Here is a 12922-nt window from a genome sequence, read left to right as displayed (position 1 = left end):
CCGGTCAGTACGGCCAGAGTCTGCAGGCTGCAGCTTCATTAGGGCTGCACGATACATCGCCTGTTAACCGTCATCACAACATTAATCTCTCACACGTATATTAAAAACATGCAAATGAGCTGTGAGCATCTGGACCAATCACAGCTCCACGAGGCCTCATAAACTACTACATTTATGAAATCTAACAAAGAGGAATTAATTTGGTTAACACTGATAATAACAGCACTAATAATTACAATAATTCCTTTCCTGATATTAGTGATAATAATAGTGATGCAGGCCGATTTAACCCTGTCATGTTACTGATTTCCCAGTTTATTTGTTTATATATTACAGAAAAACATCCCAATCTTCACACTTCCCACAGAACGTTGGAAGACGTCATACTAACATCATTCCAGCAGTGGCAGCTTTTATCAGTCAGAGTGTAGAGGACGCGGCATTTTAGTGCCCCTCCAACCACCCCACCCCACTCCACCCCACCCCACTCCACCCCACTATGTTAAATTAGGCAAATAAGCAGAAACTGAGCAGTCAAATTTGATTTCTCTGTAGAGGCGGTGTTCAAATATTTACGCTTGGAAAATTGAAAAACGCATGAAATATGACTGGGGGTGCTAAAACTTTTGCATACAATTGTATGTCTCGAATTTTCTTCTATACAGATGAGCTTTACCGTAATTTTGCACACACATTTCTGGAAATGAACAGCTTTTTGTGGAAAAGCGATGTTTACTACCTTAAAAAGGGCTACATGCGTAAATGCTGCCACTACTGTGATATTTTCCTCACGCCTGCTGCTTCACTGGAACATGAGAGTGTGGAGAGGGCCGATTACCACACCCCTCGGCTTATACCGTGCAGCCCTAACCGCACCCCGTCACGCCACTGCAGGTGTGCGTGTTCCCGCTTAAGACTTTCATAAGTTTCTCTGTACAACACAAACCAGCTGGAGTGCTGGAGAACGGGCGCCATTCCTTTCTTCCTTTCCCTCTTTCTCTTCCCTCGTTTCAGAAGTCTAAGACTAAATAAGATCAGCGGGCGGAGCCTTAAGCCACAAGCCCCTCCCCCTGGGCAGGTAAACATCGAGTCATAATAAAACATGCCTGAAACACCTCAGATCAGTAAATAAACTCAGCACGCAAGACAATCATCTTTTCTTCAGAATATAGACGTTTATGTTTATATATAGAGTTTCTAAACCTCAGGAGTACGTTTTATATATATATATATATATTTATATACGTGGAAAAGCTGCTCTGTCTCTCTTTTAGTTTTGCGACAGTGAAATCAAAGCGTAAAGTGTAATGCGCTGGAAGCACCTCAGTCAGTCAGACAGACAGGCGGAGAGAGAGAGACAGCGATGCTCGATCGCCCGCTCTCCCTGATCATACACTTCTCCTGAAGCTTGGCTACGGCACGAAGGCGAAGGGAAAAATGAAACCAAAACGAACGGAGCGAGAGGAGAACGAGAGAAGAAGCCCAGTGTGAGAGTTAAAGGGCAGCAGATGAACGAGAGGAAACCTCCTCTCTTCATTCCTCAACATGCAGGAAAATCGTCCCTCGGCGAGCGCGGAGAGAGGCCGGACAGTGTTTAGTTCAGAACCTACTGTAAACATGACTGTATAGGACTCTACAGAGAAAACATGAGTATAAGAGTGTGTGTGTGTGTGTGTGTGTATATCAGGTGGTAAGGCCCCGCCTCTCCAGCTCCTTGCTCTGCTTCAGCTCCTTTATCCTGGGAAAACAACACAAACACATCTTGTATTAAATTGTACCATAATACACTACAGTGCAAAAGTCAGAGACCCGCCCCCTTCATTTCTATAATTTCCAGTCATGACTTCCAACAATTTCCCAAAATTCCCAGCATAATTAAGTGGTTAAGACGTAGAGCCATTCTGAGCGGTTTGGTGTGAAACGCTCTGTTCTAGATAAACTGACCGAGTCACAGCTGCTCCCAGTGGTGGCGATAGGAACCAGACGTCCCCCTCTAAAAGCTCCTCACAGTGGTGGTGATAGGAACCAGACGTCCCCCTCTAAAAGCTCCTCACAGTGGTGGTGATGGGAACCAGACGTCCCTCTAAAAGCTCCTACAGAAAGTTCCTACATGAACTGGTTCTGAATTCACTGCCTGATGACTGAGACGCTGTTTTATGAGAGTTTAGAGAACTTCAACTCCATTCATGGTGGAGGGAGACAAGCAGGGCGCTGTGCGGCAAAATAGTCCCCAAAGAGAACTCATTATTCCAGATTTTCCACTGTTTTCCATCATCAACATTCCATATAAGCTCAGAAGACTCGTGTAGGTTCTCTGGTGGTTCTGGATGGTAAATAAAGTGTCTATATCTGTGTTGTAGTCATGGCGACGCCTGGTTCCCATCACCACCACTGTAAAGACGTCTGAACCGTTTCACACCAAACCCTCTGAGATATGCAGAGCTCTACAAAAATATGATGAGTTATACTAATATTAATCATTAACATGTGCCAGCTGGCTAACTGGATGGTAGATAATGCAGTCGATCACGTGTTCAGAGCAAGAAATCTACCAGCCCCTAATTTGGTCCCGTATTATAATTCATTTACTCACCATTTTTCAGACCGTTTTGTCCAAATCAGAGTGTTCGCAGACCAAGTTAGAGCCAAAAATGACCATTTCACCAGCTACTATATCTGTCCCTCACATACAGCACTGCCCAAAAGGTTAAAGCACTTGTAGAAATGTATTTATCTAGGCACTACAGGTTCATTTGCTCAAAATACAGGATCAAAGTACTCAAAATAGGGAATGTAACTGACTTTAAACGACAGAGTCATTAGAATCCAAATGCACCACTACGATCTGTGTGTACCTGTGTCTGCAGCGGCGGAGGAAGCGCATGATCTTGCGAGCCGCCTGGTCCTGTTTCTTCGTCAGGAACGAGCCTCTGGAGGAGGAACACGGACAGAGATACAGTCAGAACCTCCACAGAACATGACCTCGTTCACCCGACCAGAAACTGTAGAACAGACTCTGTTTATTTCACAATATACCCCTCCCTCCTTACTTTATCTTGGTGGTGAGGGTGTTGGCCCCTCGGGGCCCCTGCTTTAGCCGCTCATACTCCTTGTAGCTGCGGTAGTACTGCTGGATGAGCACCGCGGCACGGCGAGACTGCTGGAACTTCTTCTGCTCGTAATAACTCCTGAATTTACTCTGGATCAGGATTGCAGCCTGGGTCATCTTCTTATATAGAGCGTACTGCCCACGGAGAGAGAAAGAGGGAGTTAAATATATAGACCACGAGTCCTTATAAACACAGACACCCAACGCCTCACGGAGAGACCCCTCCAAAAATTAATTATGATATTATGATATTCAAAAATAATGAGACACATCACACCTACAGGAGCTTAGGCATTAATATGTAATATTAAAAAACGATTTAAGGCAGTGAAAGCAGTGAACTCAGGACTCACACTGAAGTGGGGAAAAGCAGGTAAAACCTGTTAATAGTGGGATCATGTTTGGAAAATGACGTCAGAACCTGATGTGTGCAGTCACGTCCCACTGGGCTTAAACTGCATATTTTAAGCTCTAGCTGTTATCACAAATTGCAGGACGAGTAGAACGCTTCTTAACCAATCAGACTATGCCATCAGAACTAACTAAAACTAAAGAGAAATAACTAACAGCACACACAAACACAAACACACCCTTCCCACAGCTGGTCTCACACACATGAACAGCAGGGAAGACACAGCTTTACAGAACTCCTCAGAGGACAGACACTGGATACATTGGGGAAACTGGGAAACTGGGTACATTTGCTAAACTGGGAACATTATGTAAAGTAGGTCCACTGGGTAAACTCTGTTCACTGGATTAACTGGGTATGTTGGATAAACTGGATACACAGAAGTGAGTGGCTACACTGGGGAAACAGGATACACTGAGTAAAGTAGCTAAATTGGCTAAACAGGGTCCAGTGGATAAATTGGGTTTACTGGGTAAATTTGGTAAACCGGGTACACTGAGTCAAGAGGATAAACCAGGTACACTGAGCAAAGAAGATAAACTGGTTACACTGAGCAAAGAGGATAAACCGGGTACACTGAGCAAAGAGGATAAACCGGGTACTCTGAGCAAAGAGGATAAACCAGGTACACTGAGCAAAGAGGATAAACCAGGTACACTGAGTAAAGAGGATAAACTGGTTACACTGAGCAAAGAGGATAAACCAGGTACACTGAGCAAAGAGGATAAACCAGGTACACTGAGCAAAGAGGATAAACCGGGTACTCTGAGCAAAGAGGATAAACCAGGTACACTGAGCAAAGAGGATAAACCAGGTACACTGAGTAAAGAGGATAAACTGGTTACACTGAGCAAAGAGGATAAACCAGGTACACTGAGCAAAGAGGATAAACCGGTTACACTGAGTAAAAAGGATAAACCAGGTACACTGAGTCAAGAGGGTAAATCGGGTACACTGAGTCAAGAGGGTAAATCGGGTACACTGAGTAAAGAGGATAAACCAGGTACACTGAGTAAAGAGGATAAACCGGTTACACTGAGTAAAGAGGATAAACCAGGTACACTGAGTAAAGGGGGTAAACCAGGTACACTGAGTCAAGAGGATAAACCAGGTACACTGAGCAAAGAGGATAAACCAGGTACACTGAGCAAAGAGGATAAACCGGTTACACTGAGTAAAAAGGATAAACCAGGTACACTGAGCAAAGAGGATAAACCAGGTACACTGAGCAAAGAGGATAAACCGGTTACACTGAGTAAAAAGGATAAACCAGGTACACTGAGTCAAGAGGGTAAATCGGGTACACTGAGTAAAGAGGATAAACCAGGTACACTGAGTAAAGAGGATAAACCAGGTACACTGAGTAAAGGGGGTAAACCAGGTACACTGAGTCAAGAGGGTAAATCGGGTACACTGAGTCAAGAGGATAAACCGGCTACACTGAGTAAAGAGGATAAACCGGTTACACTGAGTAAAGAGGATAAACCGGTTACACTGAGTAAAGAGGGTAAACCGGGTACACTGGGTAAACTGGATACAGTGGGTACACTGGGTAAACTTGGTACACTAGGTAAACTGGTACATTGGGTAAAGAGGGTAAACTAGGCACAAAGTAAAGAGGGTGAATTAGGTACACTAGGTAAAGAGGGTAAACTTGGTACACTAGGTAAACTGGTACATTGGGTAAAGAGGGTAAACTAGGCACAAAGTAAAGAGGGTGAATTAGGTACACTATGTAAAGAGGGTAAACTTGGTACACTGTAAAAACTGGGGGGAGTGGGTACGATGGGTACAGTGGGTACAATGGGGGGGCACTGCACTAAACAAGACACACACAGCTTTAGAGTTTAATTTTACCTTCAGCGCAATCCATGTTAGCTAGCATGAAAATCAGATACATACAGAGAGAGAGACAGAGCAGGGAGTGAAAGAGATCAGTTATATTAGTGAATGTTAGTCAGCACATAAATAAACAACAAACATACACACATACACTAACACACACAAACACAAACATACATATGTATATGCAGATACACACAGAACCAACTGAATGCTATTCAATGCATTTGTATGTATTCTTGTGACAATAACTAGTACGTTGATGTTAAATAACCCCATCTAACCATTTATCTAGTAATGCAAGGCTAGAAAAAAAAGTCATCACTTAAGTTAGTGTTGAATCAATTATCCTCTAATCAAATGACGAACATTTTCATTTGTTCTTTTTTCTGATAAACACTTGTGAATATTTCAGTCAAATTTCTTCACTTCTACATTCCTACCATAACAGCATTCCAAATGTAATGGGGCAGGTGTTCTCACAACTCATTATGTCTGGCGTAACCATGGAAATGGGTGTAGACTGAACATGGAAATGGGTGTAGCGTAACCATGGAAATGGGCATAGACTAACCATGGAAATGGGCGTAGTGTAACCATGGAAATGGGCATAGACTAACCATGGAAATGGGCGTAGTGTAACCATGGAAATGGACTTACCATGGTTAGTCTACTCTTATTTCCATGGAAATGGGTATAATCTATCCCTGGAAATGAGTGTAATGTAGCCCTAAAAATGAATGTAGGCCACTGATCCATAAAACAGTAATATAGTTCAGATGTAGACCATCTGGATTATGGCAGCAGGACAGTAAGAGTTGACGAACTATGTACTGATTTCACACAGTAACTCTAGATCAGTGTGGCTCTGAATCCTGGTCCTGTAGAGGTGCTAAATGACACAGGGACTTCACCTAAAGAGGGGCTTGTTATTTAGTTCATTATCTGAATCAGGTGTGTTGGGAGCAGAGGAACTCTAAAATGTGCAGGACAGTGGAACTCCAGGACCAGGACTGAGAACACTGCAGACAGCACATACACAGTCAACCACATGAACAGTAAGACAAGACAAATGACCACATTTAAAGCATAAATACACATTAGTACCACACCAGCTAGAACATCAGTGAGCTCTGTGACGAGCGCTCTTTAACGAGGTGTGTGTGTACCTGCTTGTACTTCCTGTAGCATCGCTGGATAACTGCAGCCGCCATGTCCTGCTGCTCCTTCAGCCTCCGCCCCTGAAAATACAACCACAGCTATTTAACCTGCAGCCTGATTATTCACATAACAACCTGGATAATTAATTCAGGATCTGCAACGAATAATTCAGGATCTGCTACGAATAATTCAGGATCTGCTACGAATAGTGAATGTGTACCTTGTATCTCCTGAATGCATTCTGGATGATGCGTGCTGCTTCGTATAGTTCTCTCTGTTCGCTGTCCGTCAGCGTGAGCAGAGCGAAGTCTCTCTCCATTCTGCCATTGGCTGAGGCATTCAGAAACTCCGCCCACGCAGCGCTGCTCGGGGGGCGGAGCCTCTGCAAGGCCAGTGCACTGAGAGGGGAGGGTGGCTGGGGGGTTGGACACATACACCTAACACATACAGAGGGGCAAAATGTAAATGATTTAATTAATTTATAAATTTGCTAAAAGATTCTGGTGAAACACGCAAAGATGAATGGTGGTGTTTGGGAGGAGAAAGGTGGTGTCTGGGTGGAGAATGGTGGTGTTTGGGAGGAGAATGGTGTTTGGGTGCAGAAAGGAGGTGTCTGGGTGGAGAATGGTGGTGTTTGTTGGAGAATGGTGTTGTTTGGGAGGAGAATGGTGTTTGGGTGGAGAAAGGTGGTGTCTGGGTGGAGAATGGTGGTGTTTGTTGGAGAATCGTGGTGTTTGGGAGGAGCTTGGTCATGTTTGATGGAGAATGACTGGTGGAGACTGATGATGGAATGATGGTGTTTGGTGGACAGTGGCAGTTTTTGGAGCAAAAAGATGGTGTTTGGCTGAAAATGGTGGTGTTTGGGAGACAAATGAGCGTTTGGGAATATTGTTGCTTATTGTGTACCTGTCTACAGTGTCCAGGTATGGTGCAAGCCAAGGCATGGTGTCATGAATGGCAGGATTGTCTCGCCTCTCTCTGAGCGGAGACTCCGCCTCCCTAGGGAATTCCTCCTGTTTGATTCGCTCTGGTGTCGCCTCGATTATCTGTTCTGCCAGTGTCGCCATGTCAACCTCAAACAAACATACAAATAAATGTCATCATGAGAAGCTGACCAGTATTACACTGCCTACTGTTCATTACTCAGACAAACGTTACTAACTTAAGAGGTGTGAAGCTGAGTCACCTCAAAAAGTTGATTGCTAGGTCAGTACATGCAAGTCTCAGGTCGACAGGTAAGTCAGGAAAGTCTTGGCACTCCTGTACTAACTCGGGAATCATGACCTTCCTGTACTGACTTGTGACTCAACTTGAAATGTGCCTGCTCTAACTCAGGAATCGACTTGAGACTGGCCTGTACTAAACTCAGGACTTGACTCAAAACTTGCCTGTGCTTACTCAGGACTTGACTTGGAACTTTCCTGTACTGACTCAAGACTTGAAACTGACCTGTATTTACTCAGGACTTGACTTGAGACTTGCCTGTATTGACTTAGGACTCAACCTAAGACTTGGCTGTTCTGACTCAGCACTCTACTTATGACTTGCCTGTGCTAACTCAGGAATCGACTTGAAACTTGCCTGTATTGACTCAGGACTCAACTTGAGACTTTTCTGTGCTGACTCAAGACTCGGCTTGGAACTCTCCTGTACTGACTTGAGACTTGCCAGTACTGACTTCAAACATGACTTGAGACCTGCCTGTACTGACTCAGGAATCGACTCGAGACCTGCCTGTACTGACTCAGAACTCGACTGGAGACTGGCCTGCATTAACTCAGGACTCAACTTTAGACTTGCTGGTACTGACTCGAGACTCGACTTGAGACTTGCCTGTACTGACTTAGGACTCAACTTGAAACTTTGCTGTATTGACTCAGGACCCAACTTGAGACTTGTCTATGCTGACTCAGCACTCGAGACTTGCCTGTATTAATTCAGGACTTAATTTGAGACTTGCCCCTAATGACTCGGAACTCAAGACTTGCCTGTATTGATTCAGGACTTGACTTGAGAATTACCTTTACTGACTTGAGACTCGACCTGAGATTTGCCTGTGTTGACTTTGAATTCAACTTGAAACTTGCCAGGATTGACTCAGGACTTAACCATAGACTTGCCTGTAGTGACTCATGACTCAAACTGAGACCTACCTGTACTGATTCAGGACTCAAACTGAGACCTACCTGTACTGACTCAAGATCCAACTAATCAGTGAATGTGCATAGGTCTCACCTGTAGCACTTCTGCAGGCAGGTAGTCCTCATTCTCGGCGTTCTCACTGTAGTTCAGCAGCTCGGCCTCAAAGGGGGAGTGTGTGTGAGAGTGTGTGTAGTCTGGTTGTGTGTGTGGGGGGGAGTGACCAGACCCTGCCCCTCCCAACGCTTCCCAAGACACTGGGGAGGAAGGAGAGGAACTAGAGGTGTCCATGGGGTCAGGGGGGCTGGACAGAGGGGAGGTGGGTGGGACAGAGCCACTGGAGTAGGCAGAGCTTGGTGAGGGAGAGGGCGGTTCACTGGGAGATGGAATACTACTGGACGAACTCAAGCCTGAGAAAAAGAGAAAATAACACAATTTTCTAAATATAATCCCTTTAATCCTTTCAAAAACATAAGATGACTGACACCAAAAGTGGTTTCTACCATTCGTGACCGAACTGACATTACGCACCAGCAGATAACCTGACTAAAGTTTAGGAATTATAAATGTAGTCGATCATCTAAAACACATTTGGTGTTTGAAGTCTGCTCCTTCAGTTTTAGCATTGAAGCTGCAAGGCTAATGCAGCTAACAAGTAATGGAAGCTTATACCCCACCAAATAGCACGGTGCTAACTGCATGTCTACATCATGACACACTTGCCTGTGTTTTTGCACTTTTTTGTTTCTTCTGTTGGATTTGAGGTGGACGGCATCAGCTGCAAAGCACTTCATGTACCTGGCTTGTAACCCACTAACCAACTCACTCACTCACACATGTTGAGCAGGACACGAATATCAGCAGCCTTTGGTGCTAGTGGTGCTTTGAATCATTGAAACTGTGTGTTCTTGTTTCTGTCTGAGTTGCCAATGAAGTTTCCTCTGAATCACGTTTTAAGTTCTTTATAGCAAAGGAAGAGTTTCATTTGAATTGCTGTATATGCATTTGTAATAATTTTGGAAATAACAAGTTTCTGAAAAGAATAACATCTGAAGTATAACGGAAAACGTATTATTTCTCTGATAGTGGTGATGTTCATCATCATATAGCATTAGCATTTCTTGTGTATGTTCAACTTCTATCAACGTTTATGAGGAAAGAGAACACTCTTGAATGTGGTAACGTATTTCACAAATATTTATGCTGTTTGCACGATGCAACAGCCAAACTCTTACATGGCTTTGCTGCTAATGCTGACCATACACTACATGTTACTCAACTCACCCGTGTCGGGGCTGGTGGACAGTGGAGACAGTGGAATCTGTGGCGGCGGCGACGTGTCGAGGCTGAGTGTGTGAGTGTGAGTGTGTGTGAGCTCCTGAGCCTGTGTGAATGTGTGCAGCTCTTCGATGCAGCGTGCGAGGCGCGTATGTCCTCGTGAACGGGCCACGGCCAGCGGGAGGCGCCCCAGAGAGTCAGGAATACCCAGAGCCACGCTGCTCCACCGGTACAGCAACACTGCTGCCGACTGATGACCTAAAGCACACGCCCACATCTACACATACAGCACAGACACAATCACAGACATTTAGCAGCCAATCACAGTAGAAAATCCAGACACAATCCGAAGATACAGTCTGAATATCCCTGGCATCATTTCATGTTCTACTGATTTTCTAGGTGAAGTTAAAACATGGATTTTTCTGTTTAATGCAATTTCTGTTTAATATATTGGGGAAAGAATAAAATACACAATTTTAAAAGGTGCCACTACTTTTGCTTAATTCTTTTTGTCCCCGATATGTAACAATTAATCACTAAGTGTGTATGAAAGTGTGCAGAAGTGTGTTCTTTGTCGAGGATGTGTAACTTATTTAGGCTTATAGACTCAACACAAACATGATATTTGACCAGGGGCGCACAAATTTTTGGGCTTTCTACATTCTTGATAAAACAAAGTGCCCTAAAAGTGTGTGTCCTTTACTGACCAGTGGTGTACATGAGAAGTGATCAACGTTGAGGGGATCCACCTCCTGCTCCAAATCCAAACTATCAGCACTAACAGTCCTACAGAGAGAGGAAGACTTTTATACTGTAGTGCTTTAAACACAAAATACTACAAATTTCCTCCTCCAAACTCTGTCCTTACATTGCTACTGCTGTGACAAGCTTCATACAACATTGATAAAAACCCATAGAACAGGCTCAATATATATCACAATACCTACATTTAGAGTCGGTTATTCATTCAGTCTAATGAGAAACTGTAGAACAGACTCGGTTTATATCACAATACCTACATTTAGAGTCGGTTATTCATTCAGTCTAATGAGAAACTGTAGAACAGACTCGGTTTATATCACAACACCTACATTTAGAGCCGGTTATTCATTCAGTCTAATGAGAAACTGTAGAACAGACTCGGTTTATATCACAATACCTACATTTAGAGTCGGTTATTCATTCAGCCTAATGAGAAACTGTAGAACAGACTCGGTTTATATCACAATACCTACATTTAGAGCCGGTTATTCATTCAGTCTAATGAGAAACTGTAGAACAGACTCGGTTTATATCACAATACCTACATTTAGAGTCGGTTATTCATTCAGTCTAATGAGAAACTGTAGAACGGACTCGGTTTATATCACAATACCTACATTTAGAGTCGGTTATTCATTCAGCCTAACGAGAAACTGTAGAACGGACTCGGTTTATATCACAATACCCACATTTAGAGTCGGTTATTCATTCAGTCTAACGAGAAACTGTAGAACGGACTCGGTTTATATCACAATACCTACATTTAGAGTCGGTTATTCATTCAGTCTAACGAGAAACTGTAGAACGGACTCGGTTTATATCACAATACCTACATTTAGAGTCGGTTATTCATTCAGTCTAACGAGAAACTGTAGAACGGACTCGGTTTATATCACAATACCTACATTTAGAGTCGGTTATTCATTCAGTCTAACGAGAAACTGTAGAACGGACTCGGTTTATATCACAGTACCTACATTTAGAGTCGGTTATTAATTCAGTCTAATGAGAAACTGTAGAACGGACTCAGTTTATATCACAATACCTACATTTAGAGTCGGTTATTCATTCAGTCTAATGAGAAACTGTAGAACGGACTCGGTTTATATCACAATATCTACATTTAGAGTCGGTTATTCATTCAGCCTAATGAGAAACTGTAGAACGGACTCGGTTTATATCACAATACCTACATTTAGAGCCGGTTATTCATTCAGCCTAATGAGAAACTGTAGAACAGACTCGGTTTATATCACAATACCTACATTTAGAGTCGGTTATTCATTCAGTCTAATGAGAAACTGTAGAACGGACTCGGTTTATATCACAATACCTACATTTAGAGTCGGTTATTCATTCAGTCTAATGAGAAACTGTAGAACAGACTCGGTTTATATCACAATACCTACATTTAGAGTCGGTTATTCATTCAGCCTAACGAGAAACTGTAGAACGGACTCGGTTTATATCACAATACCTACATTTAGAGTCGGTTATTCATTCAGCCTAACGAGAAACTGGAGAACGGACTCGGTTTATATCACAATACCTACATTTAGAGTCGGTTATTCATTCAGTCTAACGAGAAACTGTAGAACGGACTCGGTTTATATCACAATACCTACATTTAGAGTCGGTTATTCATTCAGTCTAACGAGAAACTGTAGAACGGACTCGGTTTATATCACAATACCTACATTTAGAGTCGGTTATTCATTCAGTCTAACGAGAAACTGTAGAACGGACTCGGTTTATATCACAATACCTACATTTAGAGTCGGTTATTCATTCAGTCTAACGAGAAACTGTAGAACGGACTCGGTTTATATCACAATACCTGCATTTAGAGTCGGTTATTCATTCAGTCTAATGAGAAACTGTAGAACGGACTCGGTTTATATCACAATACCTACATTTAGAGTCGGTTATTCATTCAGTCTAATGAGAAACTGTAGAACAGACTCGGTTTATATCACAATACCTACATTTAGAGCCGGTTATTCATTCAGCCTAACGAGAAACTGTAGAACAGACTCGGTTTATATCATAATACCTACATTTAGAGTCGGTTATTCATTCAGTCTAATGAGAAACTGTAGAACGGACTCGGGTTATATCACAATACCTACATTTAGAGTCGGTTATTCATTCAGTCTAATGAGAAACTGTAGAACAGACTCGGTTTATATCACAATACCTACATTTAGAGTCGGTTA

At 43.0% G+C, this 12922-nt stretch overlaps 1 protein-coding gene across 3 annotated transcripts in view; it reads right to left on the bottom strand.

Moving 5' to 3' along the window:
* Positions 1 to 1667: 1667 nt before the first annotated feature.
* Positions 1668 to 12922, bottom strand: part of camta2 (calmodulin binding transcription activator 2) — a 56291-nt gene continuing 45036 nt past the window's right edge. For 2 of the 3 annotated variants that reach the window (XM_037541079.1, XM_037541080.1), the window contains exons 14-23: positions 10652 to 10730; positions 9948 to 10218; positions 8760 to 9073; positions 7431 to 7597; positions 6745 to 6961; positions 6533 to 6604; positions 5379 to 5399; positions 3051 to 3244; positions 2856 to 2930; positions 1668 to 1738 (exon numbers count right to left, since the gene is read on the bottom strand). In XM_037541079.1, coding sequence (XP_037396976.1) covers positions 1684 to 1738; positions 2856 to 2930; positions 3051 to 3244; positions 5379 to 5399; positions 6533 to 6604; positions 6745 to 6961; positions 7431 to 7597; positions 8760 to 9073; positions 9948 to 10218; positions 10652 to 10730 — 1465 coding nt within the window. In that variant the 3' untranslated portion in view covers positions 1668 to 1683. The remainder of the gene's footprint in view (positions 1739 to 2855; positions 2931 to 3050; positions 3245 to 5378; positions 5400 to 6532; positions 6605 to 6744; positions 6962 to 7430; positions 7598 to 8759; positions 9074 to 9947; positions 10219 to 10651; positions 10731 to 12922) is intronic. The other variant, XM_037541081.1, reaches the window with a different exon arrangement.

This window comes from Pygocentrus nattereri, chromosome 9 (assembly GCF_015220715.1).
Source record: "Pygocentrus nattereri isolate fPygNat1 chromosome 9, fPygNat1.pri, whole genome shotgun sequence".
NCBI lineage: Eukaryota > Metazoa > Chordata > Actinopteri > Characiformes > Serrasalmidae > Pygocentrus > Pygocentrus nattereri.
Note: the sequence above shows the minus strand (reverse complement) of the source record. Positions and strands in the feature narration are given on the sequence as shown.